The sequence below is a fragment of the Gastrolobium bilobum genome, unplaced genomic scaffold, assembly GCF_033153095.1.
Source record: "Gastrolobium bilobum isolate Gb01-03AN ecotype WA unplaced genomic scaffold, APGP_CSIRO_Gbil_v1 utg16668, whole genome shotgun sequence".
Lineage (NCBI taxonomy): Eukaryota > Viridiplantae > Streptophyta > Magnoliopsida > Fabales > Fabaceae > Gastrolobium > Gastrolobium bilobum.
Genome location: NW_026898163.1, coordinates 319876 through 344694, shown reverse-complemented (window position 1 = coordinate 344694; position 24819 = coordinate 319876). Strand labels below are relative to the sequence as shown.

The 24819-nt window shown below is 33.4% G+C and overlaps 1 protein-coding gene across 3 annotated transcripts; it reads right to left on the bottom strand.

The window, feature by feature from the left end:
• Nucleotides 1-1671: 1671 nt before the first annotated feature.
• LOC133313395 (probable serine/threonine-protein kinase WNK5) lies at nt 1672-5999 on the bottom strand. 3 transcript variants are annotated; one of them, XM_061514758.1, is made up of 8 exons: nt 5160-5998; nt 4501-4533; nt 4268-4391; nt 3925-4148; nt 3656-3813; nt 2925-3249; nt 2472-2831; nt 1672-2313 (listed from the first exon to the last, which is right to left on the bottom strand). In XM_061514758.1, exons 3-8 carry the CDS (start codon nt 4351-4353, stop codon nt 1883-1885), a joined length of 1584 nt encoding a protein of 527 aa, XP_061370742.1. In that variant the 5' UTR covers nt 4354-4391; nt 4501-4533; nt 5160-5998; the 3' UTR covers nt 1672-1882. The 3 variants fall into 3 exon arrangements, with proteins under 3 accessions (XP_061370742.1, XP_061370741.1, XP_061370739.1); XM_061514757.1 differs by having other exon boundaries at nt 4268-4533; nt 5160-5999; XM_061514755.1 differs by having other exon boundaries at nt 3656-4148; nt 4268-4533; nt 5160-5999.
• Nucleotides 6000-24819: the final 18820 nt, after the last annotated feature.

The window sequence follows — 24819 nt, the reverse complement described above, 5'->3', positions numbered from 1 at the left end:
ATGATCAAGGACAAAGGAAGGTGCACTGTACTGCTGAAAATCCAACGGCAGATATTGGCTAAAGAGGAATTTTTCGCTCAAATGATATATCCCTCTTTTCTTGTGGAAATAAAATGTATTAAGTTGTATATAATTATTATATATAATTTATCAACCATTGGTTTAAGGAAATATACTTTTTCATATTGCATAAAATAATTTTATTTCATAGTTGGTGGGATATACGAAGGATGTTGAAATATATAGTCCTACATTGGTTGTATAAGTAACTAATGTGGAGTTTATAAGGCCTTCGGCACTCCCACCCTTTGAGCTAGCTTTTGGGGTGGTGTATCCCAAGGTTCTTTATATGGTATCAGAGCCTCGCCGTCCCTCACACTTTCTCTTGTGGAGTTTCTTAGCACAGTTAGGCTGAGCCTGTTACATTGTCCACTCTTCAAGCCCAATGGGCTCTTGTGTGAGGGGGCATGTTGAAATATATAGTCCCACATTGGTTGTATAAGCAACTAATGTGGAGTTTATAAGGTCTTGGGTACTCCCACCCTTTGATCTAGCTTTTGGGGTAGTGTATCCCAAGGTTCTTTACAAAGGAGAAGAGAAAGAAAGTAAATGGGTTAGACCTATTTTTTTATGCAATATTAAGAAATTATATTCTTTTAGTTCAAAATGCTAATAAATTTGTTTCTCGTAATAGGATATTATATTTATATTTTTTTTTTCATATTTGCTCTATCTATTCTTCAAAATTCTTAGACCACAATTTTGTAAGGAGAGAAAAATATTGAAGTTCAGTTTAGATTGTAATATAAAGTTATTGAAGAGGAGTCGTTTCTCTCGAACACTAAAAATAGAGAATTGTAGTCTACCATTGGCATTCACTTTGCCAACAAATGTAGGCCAACCATTGGCATTTGAACCCAAACTTCAAACCCAAACAATGAGGCTTTGAACCCAAACTTTGTCTCAAGTCTCAACCAGTAAGGGGTCTATTTGTGGACACAGCAACAATCATTATAATAACAGAAATCATAAAGTTTAATTTTCTATGGTATCTGCTTATTTCATGACACATGCAACATTTGGCGTTACGGAGCTCCCTGGTGGTGATAATAGAAGAGAGCCTTTCTGGTTAAATTATTGGATTTTTTAAATTCATATCTAACTACTTGATTTCGCAGACTCCAACTCAATTTTTTTTTTCAGTCCATTAAGCTTTTCTCTCAAATTGATCACAATTCAGGGAGACACTTTGAACATCATCAGCATCACTCATTCTTGGTGTACAAAGCAGAGAAGAATGCATCTTGTTTATTTCTTAATAAGCAAAAATATATTCCAACCATTCTAAAAAATATAGCTAAAAATTTAGAATTTTAATAAGTTTCCCTCTATTGTAACCTTGTTTGTGTTCTCCAATACCTATCATTTTCAATTTATTAAGAGATTAGTTCAGATACTCAGTAACATGGTTTGCAGCTGTGTTGTGGATCATTGGTTTGTTTAGAAGCATAAACTAATTCTGATTTTATAAGTGCACTGATACACTAGATGTGTTTTCACAGGATTTTGTTTCTTTCATTCCATATATATCTACATGCATCAGAGAAAGAGCTCAAACAAGTTCTTACACGCAAGTAAACAACCTTTTTTCTTTTCTTTTTTTTGGATACATGTAAACAACCTTTTACATTTGCATAGATTGAAATATTTTACAACTTTTTCACAATGTTGTACAATATTCAGATGTGTCCGTATGGTTTACAAATATTGACGGACATCATAAAGCAAGGCAATAAATAAACACTCAAAAGAGATAACCAAAAAAGAAAAAAAAAGAACAGAGAGAGAGAGAGAGAGAGAGAGATTCTGAATCCATGGAGCTTCAACGAGGATAACATCCACCTCTTTCTGGATTCTGAAACCCAATGTTCTCAATAGCACCAACCGTCTTGAACATCCTCCTCTTGTGTATCTCCTCTATCAGTGATCTTTGTAGTTGGTGTCTCCTCAAATCCGCATAGGAATGAATCCTTGTCAGACTTTGGCATCCATGCATTGGCCTATGATACCTGCTAGAATCCATTCTCATGTTGCAAAACTGTTTGGTGGAATCAGCCTCCACCATCTCTTCTCTAGGACAGAATCTTGTGCACTTGTTGTTGGCCTTTGGCGTGTAGCAAATTGGTTCTGTTCCAACTAGTATAGTTGGACTATGCTCATTTTCATTGCCTGAGTCACAGCAATGAAAATTGAAACACTTCAAGGAGTTCATTGAGCTTTGAGAGCTCGCATCATCATTCATAAATAGATCATCTGTAAACAGTTCATTGGAGTCATTGAAATCTAATTCTTTAACTGCACTGAAAATAACAGTAATAACTCTTTAAAGGAACACTTCAACTTTGTCTAATGAATAAAGTTGAAGTGTTTTGGAAACTCACATAAGTTGAAAGAAGAGTAGAAGTAAGTACCTTGAGGCCAATCTTGAGCAAAAGGGTAATGGTTCCCATAAAGTTGGGTATTGTTCTTGTTGGAAGAACCAAACACTGGGAGAGAACCGTGAGAGGAAGAGAGAGAAGATGATGAGAAGAAAGGATGGTGGTTACTTATATCATCCTCTTCTTCATAGCTAAAACTATGTTGTTGTTGATACTTAGAAGTGCTCCAATCCCTCCATGTTGGAACTAAAGCTGATATCTCCTCTTCTATCATTTCAGCAATCTCCAATGGTTCCCAGTCACTAATTTCCAGTTCTTTAACCATCTCAATTGCCACTTCAATGGCAGTGTCGTTTATGGTGTCAAATGGAAAGTATATATTTCTTGTGTTTCCTGTATTCGAAATGTAATTTTGAAGTAACCCACTTTATATGTAGTAAGACTTATAAAATGGTTGTATCCTGTGGTGAAACTATGCATACATACCAGTTTTGTTAGAAATCTGTACTTTAAGGAAAACTGTGTCATCCTCTTCATTTATTGACCCAGTGATTGTCATGTGTGTACTCTTTGTTTGGTCAATCATTGAAGGTTCCTCTTTGGCAACTGCTGAAGTGAAATTGAGTGTTTGAGTATGTTTTCTGGGTAATGTTGGGCTAGGCAATGGTGAGTCAAGTTGATCCATGGCTAAAAATGGATCCAGTAAGAGCTCCTTTGCTGGCAACCTCTCTGAGACATTTGCCAAACATTTTCCCACAAACCTCTGGGCTTCCAAATCGTGGATTCTGTAAAATGCATCTGGTAGCTTCCCCTGTTAAATCAAATCAACAAAAGTATGTGAAATTTTTTGGTATTGCGGTTACATAGTGGACAAGACTCTTTGACTTGCAAGAGCAAAGGTAAGGGTCGAGCGTTATCCTTGCAATGCAAAGAGACTGTTTTCCGAACTAAAACAGTGATCTTCTGGTCACAAGGAGCAACCTTATTTTGCTACTTCGAGACTCGCCCTCAATGCATTAGTTCATCCATGCTTTTATTGTTAATGTCGTATGAATCCTAGTTATTTATAATTTTAATAAAGGACTATGTACTACTAGAGTATTGAAAATTTACTCTAGCTTCTAGAAACTTCTTGATTAATTATATGTGTAATGAATTTTGATCCTAATGGGGTTAAAAAAAATAGAGATTAGTAAAGTATGTCCAATTAAACGTACTGAAGTAACTTTCTTGTAAATTTGAGCAGGGTTGGAGCACTCGCTGTATGGGAACTCAGAAGTAAACAACTCTATCATACACATCCCAAAAGAGTATATGTCTACCAGCTCATTGTATTCCTCTTCATACAACTCTGGTGCCATAAATTCTGGCGTACCTGATGGTTCATACCAAACACAAAATTTCAGTTTTATAAACACATGGTTAAGTTTTAGATTACTCATTATTGATAATTTAAGTACCAAGTAAAAAGAGCAAGAGGAATTGCCTATGACACTGTGGGCATGTTGAGAGCCACTTAGAATGGCTGCAAGTCCTAAGTCACCAATCTTGACCTGCCCCAAATGGCCATTGACAAAGATGTTATCACCCTTGAGGTCTCTATGTATCACAGGTGGATCATGGCTATGCAAATACTCCAAACCACTTAGAATCTGGCGAGCCCAGTTCTTCACTGCTCTGATATCTACTCTAGGATACTTCCTTCTATACCTATATTATATACATGCATATAATATCATCACATAAATAAGAGTCCCTATAAAAAAATGGTTTATAAGTTGAAGGGTTCAAAGATATAATAATAATAATAATAAGGGATGGTTGATTACTCTCGTAGGGTGCCAGAGGTGAACAATTCAGTGATGAAGTTGAAGGTTCTATGATTGACATCGATCCACGAATCATGGAAGGTCATGATAGAGTCATGACTCAAGTTCTTGAGGAGATGAACCTCTGAATAAAGGCGATGAAGTTGGTCAGGTGAATGAAAAACGTCACCAAGCTTGACTTGGTTCCAAGCAACTTCCATTCCTTGGACCTCATCAAAGGCCCTATACACTACCTTCATGGCTCCTTTGCCTAGAATATCCCTGAACTACAAGCACCAATAATCACAATAATACAGATTAATTAGTAATTTAATATTAACACCAACTAGGCAACTAGATTAGATGGACAACAAAAAAAGCAGATTAATATATAGCAGTTCACATTAATAGTCAAACTTAACTGTGGATGTCATATATCAATAATAACTATCAATCATTCAATTTGGTTCTTGAGTTACCCTTTGGTGTACTAGAGAGTTAACCTTGTGTGAGCAACAAGGGGGGGGTGTGCTTCATGCAACAAGGCAAGACTTGGTAAAGGGATAAAACACAAAATAAGGTGCTTAATTTCTTTATAGTAAATTGACTCAATCATAGACGGCAGCTGAAAAATTAATAAAATAAGAAAAATAACTTCCACAGGCAGAACAATTTTGTGCATATTAACAAGCTTCCCTATGCAAAAGAAAGGCCTTTCATTTTTAATTTGACTTATAGCAATCAGTTTTAATTCTCAATTCAAATTGAACACAAAAGCACAACTTCATTAATTTGTTAATTCATATCACTCCAGCTGAATCACCTTATGCTGCATATCATTACCAAATAATCAGAAAGTTCATGATCCATTCACAAACCAGGATGACTAGAATCAATGATCAGAAATACTTACACGTCCATACCGACCAGATGGGTCAGTTTCAACATATCCAAGTTGAGCTTTGCCTCCTAGTCTTCCCTTGTACATGGCTCTAGCTGTAGCTTGATCACTAACAATTATTCTGACATAACAGGTGTACTTGTATTATAGACTTAAGGGTATTGAAAATTCAGCAACAAAAAAAGCTATTGTATATAATCTCAATCTAAAGCTTAAGAATAAACTCAAGGTGGGTGCTAGATAATCCGAGGCTTCCACTCATGATTCTCATAGGAGAACACACCAACCAATAGCCATCTACAGAACCTTGAGTAGTCAAAACTATGCATAATCCATGCCATTTCAACAACTCCAAGTGAAAGCTCGTAGAAGTAATTGGCAACCATTTGGAGACAATAGTCTTAAGATGAAGAACTCAAACCAGAAAGAGATGACTCTTTTAAGATATTTTTGTGGAAGATATAGTAGGACAAAAATAAAAAAACTGTTTTGTGTAGATTAGAGAAGAATAATAATGATGTGCATGTCCCACAATAAGGCCACACCACAGATTGTGAGTTCAGAGCCAAAAGGTTAATGAGAGCAGTGGTTGAAGATACTTGTGGACCAAGAGATTTTAGCAAGATTGAAAAGCCTCTCACAAAAAGAAAAGACATAGGGTGGAAGCTGGACTTTTATATTTGAAGAATCTATGGCCATGCTTTGATAAAAACATTTGTGTATGTGAGAAATCACTGATCACATAAATCAGATTAGGAGGAGTAAGAAAAAAAATTGAAGGAGAAAAGGGTTGGGAGATTTTGATTATGGAAAGAAAAGAACAAGAAGGACTCTCAAGCTTTAAGGATTGGCTTTTGTGGATTGTGGAATGTGGAAAAAGAGTGGTGGTTTGTGTATTATAGAAGAGTTCTAAGCTGGAAATAGATGTTATATTGTATATAGTAACGTTTATGTAATTATATACCAAATACGTGTGTGAGTATGACGTAGATTCATTTAATAATAATATACACCGGTTGAATTCAGTTATATTATGTGTAAGTCACCTATATTATTTAATAACATTTTTATGAGTGTTAAATTTTATTAATACAACGTTAAATTGAAATTTCATATGGAATAAAGATCAGGGTTTACACAATTCATATAATTCTATAAAAACACAGATAAACCTTTTTTTTGAAAACCTTGTACTTTTTTCCCTTTTTAAACCACGCTATATTTAAAATCACCAATGTCGTAACTATAATTGTGTGAAACTAATACTATGCTTAACATCATGTCCTTTCTTTATTAGAGCCAACTGAGTGGTCCTTAATCATTAATTTCATGCATAAGTTATTTTTATTTAAACGGGGGTAGGGCGCTTAAGCCTCCTTCCTTGGCGCTTAAGCCCCATGCTACTCAAAATTTTTGTTCGACGAGTGTAACACCACGTGTGCACTTGGCGTATTAGGCATACATAAGGTAATGGTGCAACTAAATAAATGCGGAAGCTAATTTTTTCTTTTCAATTATGCTATCATCATTAATTAACCAAGTTGATTACTTATTCCTTTTTCAAAATATAGCCTGTATGTAAATTGCAACTAAAGCTAACTGAATATCCTCATAAAATAAATAGTATTTAGTCACAGAACTACAACCGTAGACCAGACAATAATCCTGATACATTATACAACACAAATAAAATCAGACATAACTGATGTCAATGTGGCATAGACAACCCCCATGATCACCAAATAAGGCAACAAAGCCCATTCAATGTCTCAAAGCAAATAACCATATACTGATATAAAAACATAACAATATCCAACATATCAGCACAACAACATGCATATCAACTCAACTCCGGCCTCCTGCCGCTAAAGGTGTCTACCCCAAAGGTACCTGTACCTGAAAATATGCCCCAACACGGGATGAGATCTCTAAAAAGAAATCTCAGTAAGACAAGGGATCCTCAATGATCTCTCCACCCTAATCTCACTTACATATGCACTATAAGTTCCAAAATAGTATAATAAAATAATTTCCAAAACTTGTGCAATGCAGCATATATCCATGTCACGTGTGTAATATCCTACTGGCCAGAGAATAAAAATGTAGGGATTACATACGTCTACAACCTACAGTACAAGGAATACCGCTTGTACCTCACCCACGGAGTTGCCATCTTGTATGTCTCCACATACTCAAGATTACCGTCTAGGTGGTACACCACATACATATCATATGACACTTGCACTCAATAAAACAGCTCAATAGCATTTCAGTAATCATCACATAATTTTATAAAAACACATCATGCATATAAACTATCCCTCCATGAGGTTTGGTGGAACCAATAATGGGCAAAACCGAGGATACGAAAGCTTACCTCGCAAGCTAACAATCCAAGCTCAAGAGTCCACACCAGCCCACGGTCACCATACAGCACACTCACAGTCTGTTTATGACAGAAACATCATCAACATTCATCATCTAGAATTTTATTACATAACAACAACATTTCCTCTTTCGTTTCATGTCATTAGGCTTCTCCCAAAGCCATAAGCCTTTAATTTAAGTTATTCTGACTTAGTTAACTTAATACAGAGGTTCATATTATCCAACATAGGGTCTTTAAACCAAACCCACTCTTCTGTTTGGACAGAACAGGTCCGTCCACGAAATTTCCCAAAATATCCTGATATTTCACGGGGTCATATCCGGATATCACAAATCCCATATCCGGATATTTCGCGACAGAATGCTGTTTCTGCATTTTGCGAAGATATCCATCCAAGGTTCCATTTTTAATACTTCTACACGTCCAAGAATCCATTTTTAGACATATTTAGACCAGTGCTCATGTTAATTACTTGATCATCTCATTTAACATGCCAAAACTTAACCTTTAATATAGAAAACTCATGAATAAAGGTTGTGGTTCATACCAATGGCTCAAAACAGAGCAAAAGAGTGGTCTTGGAGCTTCCAATGCAGCTCAATGATTCTGACCACACAAGACTACGAAAATGGCTATCAAGCTTGGTCTTTTCTTCTCAAAGCTCACTACTCGGAGCTTCAACAACTAATGAAATGGTTTCTACACCACTGAAACTCAGAGGCAGTCCACTATTCACCAACTCAGAAGGTCAATTCAGAAATGGAGTATCTTTTTACCTCCCAAGGCTAGTCCACCCTCAACTATGGAGTTTTAATAAAGAAATCAAGAGGAAATGTGACCTCTTGAAGGTTTTCTATGGAGAGAAAGGTAGTGGCAAGTGAGAAACTTCAAACTCAGAAATGGAGGCACGTAGAATATGTGTTTCTGACCTAGAATTTTGTGCATGCCTATATATAGTCTTATTAAGTTTTAAACCCACTGTATTAGCACTAATAGCTTCGCTAATCATTTTAATCTCAAATTTTATATTCTGAACCTAGCCATTTTTTTTAGATTTATCATATTTTTATTTTGATTTTTGCAGCACTTTTTCGATACACATTTTTACGTAGTCGGTATCAGTCCTGGCGTCGGTTCTCATTATTTCGACTCCAAACTTGGTAAACTAGACCTAGATATTATTCTAGGAATATTCATATACTTATTATAATTTTTCGCGATACTTCTTTGGGACACTCTTATACCGTGAAGCAGAACTGGTATCTGCACTTTTTGTCAGAAAAGCGACTTTCAGCATTATTAAGCCCTTTTGATAATTATTCTAACCTTACCATATTTATTCAAGGTTAATTATGGAATTATTTTCTAAACTCTTAATTAATCATTTAAATTCCCAATTTAACGGTGCAGGTTCTTACAACGAGCGAACTCAAGCCCCCTTCCAAAGCGCTTAAGCCCCCTGTGGCAGAGAATTTCTCCATGCATAGGTCTTCCAAGATGCTTAATCCCTCTTTTTGGGCGCTTAAGTTCCCTCCACCTGTGCAAAACACTAAATTTCTCTGTTTTCATGTATTTCTCTTGGGGACTTCCTCTCGAATACCATTACACTGAACAAACTTTACATACTCATTATGCAATCCCAAAATGGTAAAAGCACAATATATCATTACATTAATGTTTCAATGAATCATATACAATAATGTTCTTCAAAATAAATACATACCAAGGAACTTAGTATACCATATGATCAAAGTCCCGATCTAGATACATAAGGGCTATATGTAACACCCCATGTGCACCCGGTGTATTGAACATACATATGGTAATAGCTCAACTAAATAAATGCGGAAGCTAACTTTTTCTTTCCAATTATGAACCATTCATTATTAACCAAGTGAATTTACTCATTCTTTTTCCAAATATCGTCGGTATGTAAATTGCAATAAATAACTACACTGAATATCCTCATATCATAAATAAGTATCAGTCACGGAACTACAACACGTAGACCGGACAATATCTGATGCCAAATACACATCAAGTCTGAACAAATACAGCTTATACCAATGTGGCATGGACAACCCCCATGCTCACCAAATAAAATAACATATTCATAGCATGTCTCCAATACAATAACCATCAAATAACAAGATATAACAGAATCCAAATATGACAATAAGCAGCATGCATAAATCAGCTCAACTCCAACCTCCTGCCGCCAGAGGTCTCAACCTCGGAGGTACCTGTACCTGAAAATGTTCCCCACACGGGGTGAGATCTCTAAAAAGAAATCTTAGTAAGACAAGGGGTCCTCAAGGATCTCTCCACACCAAGCTCACTTGCATGTACCATATAAGTTCTAAAATGATAACATCAGTATAATATAAAAATCTGTGCAATGCAGCATATATCCATGTCATGTGTGTATGCATCTTACTAGCCAGAGAATAAAAGGTAGGAATTATGTACGTCTACAACCCACAGTACTCTTGTACCTCACCCACGAGGTTACCATCTTTTATGTCTCCACATACTCAGGGATTACCGTCTAGGTGGAATACCCCACATACATATCATATGGCAATGCACTCATAAAACAGCTCAACAGCGTATCAAATATTCTTCATATAAATTCAGAAAAGACATAATGCATACAAACCATCCCTCCATGAGGTATAGTGAAACTAACAATGGGAAAAATTGAGGACACAAAAGCTAACCTCATAAGCTAACAGTCCCAACTAAGAGTCCACACTAGTCCACGGTCACCAAACAACACAATCACATTCTGTTTATACCAGAAACATTATCAATATACATCATCTAGAAGTTCATAACATTACGATAACGTTTCCTTTTTCATTTAATTCCCTTAGGTTTCTCTCAAAGCCATAAGCCTTCAATCTAAGTGGCTCTGACTTAGTTAACTTATTACAGAGGTTCATATTAATCAATTAAGGGACCAGAGACTCAATCTACACTTCTGTTTGGACAGATCAGCTTACAACACAAAATTCCCAGAATATCCGAATATTCCTCGGGGGCATATCTGGATATCCATATCCGGATATCACAGTGTCAATATCCGTATATGCATTTTTGCGAAGATATCCATCCAAGGTTCTTTTTTTAATGGTTTTAATCGTTCAAGCATGCATTTTTAGACACCATTAGACTAGTGTTCATGTTAGTTACTTAGACACATCATTTTACATGCTAAGACTTAATCTTTAACATAGAAATTCATGAACAAAGGTTGGGAATATATACCAAGCTCTCAAAATAGAGGAAAATAATGATCTTGGAGCTCTCTACTCAGCTCTATGGTTTTGCTACCACAAGGCCACAAAAATACTTTACAAGCTTAGTCCTTTTTCCATAAAAATAGCTTCTTGAAGCTTCAAGTGTCAAGGAAATGGCTCCCACTCTACCAAACAGTAAAGTCAGTCCCTAAGCCTCCCCACACAACAACTACCATTCAAAAAACAAGAGTCTTTCTCCCACCCAAGGCATACTACTAAGTGTTTACAAGATTGAGGGGAAGAATAAATGAGAAAGGTGGTTTCTTGAGAGATTTTTCTTGAAGAAGAGGTGGTGGAAGGTGAAGAGCACAAGGCTTCAGCAAAACTCACGTAGAAGTTGGTGGAAAATGCCCTAGAAATCTGTGCATTTAATATATATAATATCATTCTAAGCCACTTTTATCTAATGCACATTTTCAATTTGAGCTCTCTAACCATATCAATCCAAGCAAGCAGGCCCTAGGTCTTCAAATTTAAATCCAATGAATCTACCAATTAAAAGTGTGGAAACTTACTCGCAAGCAAGGCCAAGGACTCCTCCACACAATACTCAAGCATTGGAGGATCAATCAACTCCAAGAACATCAAATCTCCTCACTTGGCTGCGGACTTGGGTGTGGTTTTTCTCCCAAACCAATGAGTTTCAAGCCTTAAAAATACTATGATTGTGTTTATGAGATTGTTTACTTAAAGTTTGATGTAGTGAAAGTTGTGTTTAGAGTGAGTATTGATGAAGTTTGGAGGAGGATAAGATTTGTGCAAAAACTTGCACAAATCCAAGGGAGGCCGTGGGTTCAAGGAGAGAGAAGGGGAAAGAGGTGATGAATAATAACCTTGGTCAAGGTGTCATGTTATAAATTAAGTGGGGTGGGTCCCACCGCCATCTCACGCGATTCAAACTAATTCAAATCTTCCGCTTAATCCACTAAACGTCCATTAATTCCTAGACTATTTAGAAATTCTAATTTTTAACATAAACCATTGTCCTTTAATTGTCCTTGATCAGATGAATCCGGAGTTTTCGGTCGTTCGGAGAAATCACAGTTTTAAGCTGTTATGCGCGTTGTGGGCACGTTTTTCCAAAAACCCTAATTTCAATCAGTTTTCACAAGAAATCATATTTCCTAGTCCTATTTCTCATTTATAACTTATTTCCAAACCTAGAGCTCAAAATTTATTCGACACACTTTACGGTGCAACTGTACCGCGATACTTTTACCCAGTAAAAATACTATTTATCAAATTTTCAAAAACTTGCCTAACCACTCAATTTTTCGTTCTAAATCCATTTTCAGGGGTTAGTTTTTTCATTTGAGACTTTCTATTCAATTTTTCTTTCCTAGAGTTACGTGTTTGACAATTTACCATTTTACCCTTCTTGTGTATTTTAACCCAGAACTTAGGATTTTCACTAATCCTACCCCTTAATCTACATTTTACATATAATTATATGATTTAGAAATACTAGGTGTTATAATTTAAATTCTAATTACTCCCCACAACGCACAAAGATGCATACCCAAATATAGTTGGGAATATATGTTGGATATAAATCTCCTTATATAAATTATCTTAAAATAATGAATGGAGATTTAATTAAACCAATATTTGATTATTGTTACTAGTCTTTCCAACATGAGGAGGATGCATTATCATTATATCATATAGATCCTCGCACAAAACAAATATGAGAAAAAGATATTATGCATCAACTGCCAGATGGTTTAACTGACCAATAAGTTTAATATTTCAACTGTAAATGCTCTAATTCATATTGATAAATTACACTTAAAACATGGAAAAATGATCGGTTGGAAGGATAAGATTGCTCACAAAGAGAGGAAAGGAGCAAACGATCAAGATGATCATAATATGGAGACAATTGTTAATCTTGAATACATAACATTGATTAAACCTTGAGGGAGGAGGTTCAGGTACCTGAAGATACTAAAAATGAAGAGATCTCTATTAGTTATGTCATTACACGAAAAATTTAAAACTGCAAAGATATAGTTGTTGACAACATTTTCACAAATAATGAAAGAGGAATATTAGTCTCATGTTGTAGGAGACTATTATCCTATGTCATAGACACAAAATATGTGGGGCCCAGTCGTTTATTTATTTTAAAATAGTAGGCCTCACATGCTTTGTGTCTATGACATGAGATACTAGTATCCTACAACACGAGACTATATTTCCCATAATGAAATAACGAAACAAAACGAGGATCTTGAACTAAAAATTGTTGATAAATGTAAATAGAAAAATAATTAGCCTAAATATAAAGGCGCAATTCAAATTTAAAGCACTAGGGTACAAATGTGCAAAATATAATGAGAAAAATGAAGTCGTAAGATATAAAACACGACTTGTAACACAATGATTTTTGTAAAAGCCTAGCATTTATTGTATGAAATATATATATATTCTCTTGTGGTGGATGCGATCACCTTTAGATATCTTACTAATCTGGCAGTATATGAAAATTTGACATATGTCTAATGGATGTTATTATAGCCTATTTCTATGGCTTATTTTATTAATAATGAGATTCATATGAAAATCCTAGAAAGATTCAAAATTCTTGAAGCATAACAAAATTCCAGGGAAAATGTGTTGAAAAAGCTTCAAATATCATTAAATGAATTAAAGAAATAAAGGCGTATGTGGTATAATCAACTTAATAGAATATTTATCTATCAATTGACCTATATAGAGAATTTTAAAGATATTTTACATGGATAAAGAACATTCTTTGAGTACCCCAATGGATGTGAACTCGATTAACATAAAATATTCATTTAAATCTCATGAGAAAATAATGAATTTTTTTTCTTGGTGCCATATCTTAATTCAATCGAGACAATCTTATTAACAAATAATAAAGGGTGAACATCAAAGGAGGAGTTATAAAATTATTAAAGTGGATGTTTGAATTTTGAACCTTATATTTTCTCCCCTTATTCTTACATTTTATCTTTGTTATTTGTAAATCTATTAGAAGGATTTAATTCTTTTCGATATGAACATACTAGAATAATGTAGGATATTTACTTGATCCACACAAAGCTAGATCACAAACAAGATATTTATTTACAAGTGGAAGCATGACTATTTCATGGTGTTCACAAAACAAACTATAACAACCACTTCTTCAAATCATATAGCATGATAAAAGTGATTTATGAAGCAAGTCTAGAATGTGTTCAGTTAAGGTCAATGACACAACACTTTCGAAAAGCATGCAGTCTTTAGTTACAAAAAAAGGTTCCAACAATATTGCATGAAGATAATGCTACTCGCATAGCTCAATTTAAAGGGAGGATACATTAAAAGAGATAGAACAAAGCATATTTCATTAAAATTCTTCTTCGCTCATGATCTTCAACAAAATGGTGAGATCGATGTTCAACAAATTAGTTCAAGTGATAACTTGGTAGATTTATTTACCTAGGCATTACCTACTTCAAGTTTTGAGAAGCTTGTATACAAGTTTGGGATGCGAAAACTCAGAGATATTAAATAATGTTATTATCAGGGGGAGGGAAGTATGTGCTGCATTATTTTTTCCCTCATAATAGTTTTGTCGCATTGGATTTTACTGGTAAGGTTTTTAATGGAGCAGCTTCTAATACGTATTTCCTTGCAATAGGTTTTTTTTTAGGTTTGTAACTCGTTACGATATTTGATATCCAAGGGGGAGTGTTATAAATAAAATGACAATTGGATGTCCATAACCACAAAATAATATGATTGTTGGATATTTAATCTCAAATTATAACCACTGAAGAAGTGTAATTCTGTTTATTTATCCTATTGTAATATACTTTGTCTTGTGAGCCTCTATAAATAAAGACATTACAAAGCTTCAAGACACACCATAATATCTCTTATCTGTGTACTTTTCTCTTAATTATCTTTTATTTTACAACAAAAATAAGTTAATCCCTGCGCTGGTATATTTTTAGGTGTGTGTGGTGTGTGCACACCATGGTGTGAAATTTACCATATTTACACCATTTAATAATTTTATATAAAATGTGATTATAATTGATTGATTCAATCATTGAAATATAAGTACTCATCAGTTATCACTTTAATTTTGCGTATATATCAAATCTTATAAAAATTTAAAAATAATAAAAATATAATCAAATGACTTTTTCTATATATATTTCAAAAGAATATTATATTATTAAATTGGAAAATTATTTGTCATGTTATACTTTCAATATCCCTAAAACCTAAAATAATATTGTTTTAAGATTTGGAAAAAAAAATAATGGGCATTTTGAATTTTTTTCTCTTGCAACAAGAAACAATAAAACACTGTCATTTTTTCAAACCCCAAAATAATATCATTTTGGTGTTGAGAAAGATAATAATATTTCTTGTGACAAAAAAAACATTAAACTCTATTTTAATATTGTTGTGTATAAATAAAAAATGAAATAATTTTGGATTAAATAATATAATATTTTATAACTATGATTTATGTGATAGGACTTTTAATTTAATGATATATTTTAAAATAAAATTATCTAATAAAAATTATTAAATAATTGACAACGATATAATCCGATACCCTTTCTGTCTATATATAGGTAGACATTTTCCTTTGTTTAGTTTATATATGGTAAAATCATATCCAAAAGTTATTGTACCTGTACCCACTGGCGGACCCAGAACATATTATTTATGTCCGCACATTTAATGACGGGGGTTCGAAAGTAGCACCCCCGAATTTTTTTTTTAAATTTTAAATGTCTTAAAAAACAAAAAACATAAATAAGAAAAGAATAAAACTTCAACTTAACATAAAAAATTATTCCCAACACCTTTTTTTTAATCAAGCTAATTTGTTATATGGCATCATAAAATATCTAATAAAATATATGGCATCTGTTGCGAACTCGGCAGGTGCATCGGTCGTACAAGTAATAAAGTGATAAGAAAAGTTGTCGATCCCACGAGAACTGATGACCAAGCAATAATTTATCTATTTAACTAAAGTTGGATCTATCGTGAAAGGATGTCTTTGAGAGTATTGTAATTAAATTAAAAATAGAATTTGTAAACTTATTTTTAGTTTTTAATATTTTAGAAAATAAATTCAGAATTAATAAACTAGAAATTTGGTTTTGAATTTTAATAAAAGGTGTACCTAGGATTCAACTTTCCCAATGGTTTCTTATCGAGTTTGCCTATACTTACGATTACATTCAAAATCAAATTATTAACAGATCTTTCTATGATTGATTAAATCTCAATCCCTTGGTAATCCAATCCTTTATTCTAATCCAAAGGCTAATCCCTTAGTACTTTTTCATAAAATAAGCATTAATGCAAGAACCTACGGTTATAGAATTCATAAGTCTATCCCTAGATCATACAAATTCCAACAATCAACTAATCGGAATCGATACACCAACATTCCTATTGTCATGCACAACTCTAATGCTCATTCAAGACTGGCTAGATCATAAATAAGACTAGGAATAAATTGTATATTGATTGCATAATTTAAATCAAGAATATAAATCATAATAAAAGCAAATGGCGTTCAAGAACCCATTAGTTCCGTCTCGGCCTAACTACTTAAAGAAAATTAGCCTGACATAGTCAGAAAAACAAGAACAATTGATGAAAAGAAACTAAAATTCATAAAAAGGAAAATAAAACCCAGTCTCCACGGTGAAGCTTTGACCGTTACTCCGTTCCTCTGCTTCCTTTTCTTCGCGTTTCCCCCAATCCAAGAATGAATGGAATGAGAACTAACTTGCGTTTTTATAGAAATAAAAATGGGCTTTTTAATTTGGACCAGGCTCGCTGAGGATTAATTTTGATTAATTCTTTATTTTTCTTGATCCTTATCCTTTGTAACTGTCTTTATCCTTCTTGATTGCAATTTTTAAACATGAAACAAACTGAAAAGAGATTATAATCTTATCCAGTTATTAGTATTTTATTATCTTTAGATTTTATTAACTAACACTATATTTTTAATCATATTAATTATTATTTAAACTATATTTAACCTTAAAAACATAGTGTCTTGGACACTTATCGAATCATTCTCAGATTTACTCATTGCTGTCCTCAGCAATGACTTAAATTAAAAATATGGAATAATGTAATAGTGTAAAAAGCATGCTTGATATAAGACGAGACAATATATCAATTTATAAATGATCAGACTTAGGTAGAAAATAATAGGATTTTTAAAAATCAACATTTAACTAAGCAGCCTTGAAAGTAAGCAAGTTATAAAATCAAAGAATGAGTTCTATCAATCAAGCATAAAAACTAAATTTTTAACACATCCCTCACTAGATATATCAAGTCACTCATCACTCATCTGTCTAAGGATAAGTGTTTCACTCAAATTTTCACTGTATCAATATTTTCATAAGCTTGATAATATTCTCACTTTTCACAGTTAATTCACATGCACAAAAGATCAAGAGGTCTTTGTTCAGGTTGTAATGGGGCTGGGCTAAAGGTAGGATAAATAAGGAAAAACTAGCTAAAACATTGACATACAGAAAGATCATGGTAAAGTGTGAACACTCAAACAATAATCCTTTTTCTCCTTTCTTTCCTCCTTTTTCTTTTTCTTTTTCAGCACTTTTGTATTTTTCTTTTTCTGTGCTTTTCTTTTTCTTTTTCAATTTCATTTTCTTTTAACACTTTTATTTGCGAAGAAGAAATAAATATTTTTTTATTTTTCACCATTTTCCAACCTTTGCTTTTGCTTCATTCACCTAACCTCCTTTTTCACCACTTTGAATTACATGATAAAGTACTCATGTTTACACCCTACCATGAAATTTCTATAATCCAATCTTATTTAATGTAGATGTGTATATGTGGAGTGGCTAATTAAGACAACAGGTATTAAGAACAAAAAAGACTTAGGCTCAAAGGGCTAAACAAAGGATATCATAATGGTCGGCTTTTTGGCTAACTAGCTAAAACAATAAAATGCCTCAATCATTTCAGACATGCATGCAAACAACCATTTTAAGGAGAAACAAAGCAAGTTCTGGTAATATTTTCAACAGAGAAATGCACACTGAAAAAAATAATCTCTGTTTAGGCTCAAACCTCACGGTTATATGTGTGCAAATCAGTAATTTATGCTCTTTCTCAATCACTCATACTATAATTTAATTAGTCTTACTGACTCTTAAACTAACTCAATCAATGCTTATTCCAAAATAAAATATATTCTAAGTCATCACATCATAAATTAATTTTTACTAACTAATTCTAACTTAGCATGATTTCACAATTCAAACACAGAGAAGAAACACAATAAAATAAAATAAAGAGGAATAAGGAAAAGAATGTTCCCTATTTTTCTGAAAAATTTTGCGGTTGTACTCATCACAGGGATCATAGTTGTACCAACTGCTACTATATATATGGTGTGGTGCATCCCCATTCCCAGTTTTAGGAATTTGTTGTCCTCAGCAACTAATAAATCAAAAAGAAAGAACTACACACATCAACTCAAAAATATCATCAGATAAAGTCAGTAGTAGCAATCATGCTCACAATAGAGTCAGAAAAATAAAATCTGTACATCACCAGAGTCATCCCTAATCAAAACAGATAAACAAAATAAAAATAAAAACTAAAGTGGTCCTAAAAAGAAAATAAAATATGTTGGCATCATAAAATAAACTAAAATAATTAACTTAAAAGCGACAAATTCTTAGGTTGCCTGCTAAGAGCACTTGTTTAACGTCATTAGCTTGACGTTACATCTTCATTAGTCATGGCGGCTTGTAGCCGGAATCAAAGATGATGCCATTCCTTTAATCATAAATATTGCTTTTCCGTAATAGTACTCTCGTGCACATGGGTGAGAAGGTTTGGCCTCAAGAACTCTATACTTAGTCTTGACGTGCTTTCCCTTGCTCTTAGACTTTGCCATTTTCACCTCCGGCTTGCAACTCTCATCTGGCTTATGATCTTTCTTTTCTTCCTCTTCAACCTTCTTTTCCTCAATAAAGATTTTCTCTAGCTGAGTTGTAGGTGGTGGAGTTTCTTTTTCAAACATTTTGAGAATAGTCTTTTCTCCTTCCACCCTTAAGATCAATTCACTTTTAGGCACACCAATTAGCGCTCCGGAGGTCGCTAAGAAAGGTCTCCCAAAGATCATGGGAACAGTAGCGTCCTCCTCTATATCCAAGATAACAAAATCCATCGAGAAGATGAACTTGTCCACCTTAACAAGTATGTCCTCTATTACTCCATATGCTTGCTTGGTGGAGCGGTCAGCTAGTTGCAGAATCATATTGATCGGCTTTACTTCTGTGATTCCCAGCTTCTTCATCATAGATAATGGCATTACGTTGATGCTGGCACCTAGATCACATAAAACTCTCTCTATTGTCATCGAACCAATCGTGCAAGGGATACTAAAACTCCTCAGATCCTTTAATTTCGAAGGTAAATTCTTGTGCGTGATTGCACTACACTCTTCTGTCAAGATAGTGGATCCTTCTACTGTGAGCTTCCGCTTCTTGGTTAGGATCTCTTTTAGAAACTTAGCATAAGATGGCATTTGCTCTAAAGCTTCCGCAAATGGGATATTGATGTGTAGCTTCTTAAAAATCTCTAAGAATTTAGAGAAATTTTTCTTCTGCTCGTGTTACTGTAACCTCTGAGGATAAGGAGCCTTAACATATGGATTATCTCCAAGTGATTTCATCCTTTCCTCTAAAGAAAGCATCTTTATTACTTTTTACGTGGTGTATCATTTAATGGTCCTCCAAAAATTATGACATCTTTATCGACAGGGCCATCAGCTTTCTCTTCAGCAAGATTTTCATTCTCTGCATCTTTTTTACTACTCGGTGCAGCTATTGGTTTTTCCACAGGTTGAATTACTATTCCACTCCTTGTAGTGATGGCATTGCATTGTTCGTTGGGATTAATAATTGTATTACTAGGAAAGGTTCCTGGAGGCCTCTCAGCCATCTGTTTGGCAAGCTGACCAATCTGATTCTCCAGATTCTTTATGAAAGCTTCTTGATTCTTTAAAGATGCTCTAGTTTCTTCTGCGAAATTTGCTTGATATTGAGCCATCTTTTTGAATGAAACTTCCCAAGCTGCTTTTTGATTAGATTGTGCTGGTTAAATTCCCAGATTAACTTGTTATGGTGCTTCTTGATTATATGACAATGCAGAATGATTCCTTCAGCTAGGATTATAAGTGTTGCTGTAAGGATTGTTCTCCCTACGTTGGTCGTACCAAAGAGAATTCTCTCGAGCTGGGTTTATAGTAACCATAGCGTTACAATTTTCAGGTTTGTGTGGTCCACCACAAGTGTCGCAGACTACAGGAAATTGAGAATTAACTGCAGAGATTTGATTTTGGGTAAAGAGCTTAACAAGTGAATCTAGTCTTTGATCCATCTTGTCTTGTTTGGCTAACAAAGCGTCGTACCCTTCTAACTGCAAAAATCCTCTCTTAGGTTGAACTGGTGTGACCTCGCTATCTTGAGATGCCATCTTTTCAATTAGCTCAATAGCCCTAGTTGGAGTGATTTCTCCAATGCTTCCTCCAGCCGCAGCATTAAGAAGTACTCGATATGTCGACGTAACCCCTTTGTAAGAGATTCAGACCTTCTCGCCAATCGATAAAACATATTATGGAAATTTCTTGATTAGTTCTTTAAATCTCCCTCATCCCACACACAGGGATTCACCTTCGAGCTGTTTGAAGTTGTCAATCTGTTCCTTCAGCTCAGAGAATCGAGAAAGTGGGAAAAACTTCTTTTGGAATTTCTCAACCAATTCGTCCCACTTGGAAATGCTATTAGCAGATTGCAATTCCAGCCAATTAAGTGCTCTCCCTTTTAAAGAAAAGGAAAAAAACATCAATCAAATTTCTTCAGGAGGAACCCCATTAGCTTTAATGAGACTACACAATTGTAAGAATTTAGTGATGTGGCGGTTTGTGTCTTCGATCGGGTCTCCTTCGAATAGATTACTTTGAATTAGATTCAGGAATGAGACTTTTATTTCAAAATTATTTGCTGGGATTTGAGGCCTTCTAATACTCGCAATCGGATGCGAGAAATTAGGGATTAAGAAATGACTTATCAGTTCTTCAGGTGGATTTTGATTTACCTCGGCCATGACTGATTCTTCAGGAGAACTGGAGCTCGGTGTGTCTTGTGCCTTCTTCGCGGTCAAACGCTTCCTATTAGTTCTTTCTAGTTGTCCTAACTCTGGTTCGTACTGTAGGTCACTGGGGTTAATAGTGCCTCGCAGATGCATAAACCAGAAAACTAAGGTTCAGTGGACCCAACTAACGGAAACCACTAACTAACAGAAAATTTAAAATTTAAAATTTAACGTAAACAAACTAAACTAGGAAAACAAAATAAAATAACAAAGATAAATAATATAAATAACAATTAAAATATTAAACTAACAATAAAATAAAATGGCAATAAAAATAACAAAAAAAAATAAAAATAACAAAAATAACATAAAAAAACTAAAATAAAATAAGCAAAACAAAAATAAAATTAAAATGAAAAATGTAAACAAATAAAAACTAAAAAAAAACTAATAAAATTAAAAACAAAATAAAAAAAGGATCCGAGCTATAATTCTATAGATATAATTAATGTTCATTAAATCAGTCCCCGACAACAGCGCAAAAAACTTGTTGCGAACTCTGCAAGTGCACCGGTCGTACAAGTAATAAAGTGATAAGATAAGTTGTCGATCCCACGAGGACTGATGACCCAACAATAATTTGTCTATTTAACTAAAGTTGGATTGATTGTGAAAGGATTTCTTGAGAATATTTTAATTAAATTAAAACAGAATTTTTAAACTTATTTTTAGTGTTCAATAATTTAGAAAATAAATTCAGAATTAATAAAGCTAGAAATTGGTTTTAAGTTTTAATAAAAAGGTGTAGCTAGGATTCAACTTCCCAAATAGTTTCTTAATGAGTTTGTCTATACTTACGATTACATTCAAGATCAAATTATTAACAGCTCTTTCTATGATTGATTAAATCCCAATCCCTTGGTAATCCAATCCTTTATTCTAATCCAAAGCATAATCGCTTAGTACTTTTTCATAAAATAAGCATTAACGCAAGAACCTACAGTTGTAGAATTCATAAGTCTATCCCTAGATCATACAAATTCCAGCAATCAACCAATCGAAATCGATACACCAACATCCCTATTGTCATGCACGACTCTAATGCTCATTCAAGACTGGCCAGATCAAAAATAATACAAGGAATAAATTGCAGATTGATTGCATAATTTAAATCAAGAATATAAATCATAATAAAAGAAAACAGCGTTCAATAACCCATTGGTTCCGTCTCGCCCTAACTACTTAAAGAAAATTAGCCTGACATAGTCAGGAAAACAAGAACAATAGATGAAAAGAAACTAAAATTCATAAAAAGGAAAATAAAATCCGGTCTCCACGGTGAAGCTTTAACCGTTACTCCGTTCCTCTGCCTCCTTTTCTTCGCGTTTTCCCAATCCAAGAATGAATGGAATGAGCACTAACTTGTGTTTTTATAGAAATAAAAATGAGCTTTTTAATTTGGTCCAGGCTCGCTAAGGATTAATTTTGATTAATTCTTTATTTTTCTTGATCCTTATCCTTTGTAATTGTCTTTATCCTTCTTGATTGTAATTTGTTATTTTAGATCTGAAACAAACTGAAAAGAGATTAGAATCTTATCCAGATGTTGGTATTTTAATATCTTTAGATTTTATTAACTAACTCTATATTTTTAATCATATTAATTATTATTTGAACTATATTTAACCTTAAAAACATAGTGTCTTGGACATTTATCAGCATCTCATTCCATCGCACCGTATTCCATTCATTTTCATTTCATCCCTCATTATATATCCAAGCAAAACATATATAACCAAATCATGCTTTACTACTATGTTTAAAAAAAAAATCTATGGATTCATGTCCGCATGCACTTGCGGACATGGGTGACTAAAGAAGTCCGCCATTGCCTGTAACAATAATAGGTGTATGATTATGATTTTTTATATTTAATATTTTTATCTTTTGTATAGTTATAATTCTCCATATTAAATACTTTAACACACACATATATATATATATATATAAAACTATCATATATAAAGAGTGATTACAAAAAAATCGAACCCATTATATATTGTTGTTCTTTTCATTCACAGGACAACTCGATATCTTGCCTTCATTTACGTGTATGTATATACATATAAATAATTATTCAGTACGTATCAAATGAAACTATCATATATAAAGAGTGATTACAAAAAAATCGAACCCATTATTCTTTTCATTCACATGACAACTCGATATCTTGCCTTCATTTACGTGTATGTAAATACATATAAATAATGGGAAATGTGTTTCTCATGTTGCATGAGACAAATTATCTCATGCAACACACAAAAAGTGGGTGGGATCCAATTTTTTCTTTCTCTCTCTTCTTTAAAGTGGGTCCTACTCACTTTTTTGTGTGTTGCATGAGATAAATTATCTCATGCAACATGAGAAAAATCAAACCCGTAGATAATTATTCAGTACGTATCAAATTTTCAACGCAATCGCTATAAACGACGGTTGCGTCTTTAATTTGCGATGCTAGCTATTATTAGCAACTAACATTTTGTGACAATCAAAACAAACAAAATAAGGGAAGAATCTTTCTATTGCAGATTTATTTTTTTCGTGTTACACTCAATAAAATCAAGTGGATTCTATTTTAAAGAGAAAAGAGAAAAAATTAATGGGATTTACTCAAGTGAGACAGAAAAAAAAAAAATCCAGCAAAAACAGAAACATTAAATCAATGTTATTAAACTTGATCTGATTATTAACTCGGTCGATGTAACTGGGTCATTGGTTGAACCAGTTAGTCATTAATTCAACTGAATGACCTGATAAATGTATGTAAATCTATAATCATGTTGAAAAAAATTAAATATACTCAAATATCTGTAAAAAAAAATGATACTAATTTCAAATATTTTAATATGAAAAAATAAATTACACATCATTGTCCAACAAAAGATCAATCAAATATTTAATATTTGTGATACTGGTATTTCAGATTCAGTAAATGACATCTCTAACTATAAATCAAATTAAAATTTGCTGCATATTACATAACTAAGATAATAATTAGTATTATAGGTACATAACCTATGTAACTCAATAAGCAACATATTACTTAAATATTTCAAAAGAAAACAAATAATTTGCATGTGAAAATGAAAAAAAAAAAGACATCAATTATTATGAACAAATTAATTTTTTTTATGAGCCTCGTAACGGGTTGAACTTTTATCACATGGTAATTTAAATTTAATTCAACGCATGCATTTATGTTGTCCCCGATTTATGGTTTTAGACTTTAGTGGATTAAATATAATATTTGTTATTCGCTTATATCTAACGTTTTATATATCTAATAAATTCACCAATAAGCATTCAGGTACATGATACACGCGTGTCTGTGAGGGAGTGATATGAGGTATGATGAGATAATATTTATCTCTAGGAATGTAATCTTTATAAATTATAATACACTTTAGTGGCTGATCTAATAAATTGGGCTTGTTCGATCTGACTTAATAGACTGAGTTTGTATAGCCATTTCAGAGCAATAATATTTAACTTAATTAATTATATAAAAATATTAAATATTTTAAGAACTTTTAAATATTAAGTATTTGCATTTGTATTTTTAAAATTTATTATCTTAAACCACTTCGAAAAAATCCTTATAATTATATTACCGAAAGACAACTAGACAAGACTACTCAGAAATAGTATCACCCACCAAATATATTATTCTTATCCTTTTTCTGCTCAAACTGTTCTTCACAAAATGCAATCGTACCACAATCATTCTAGTTGTTTATTACTTTGATGGGAGGTTTTTTATAATCTCGTCGTCCTT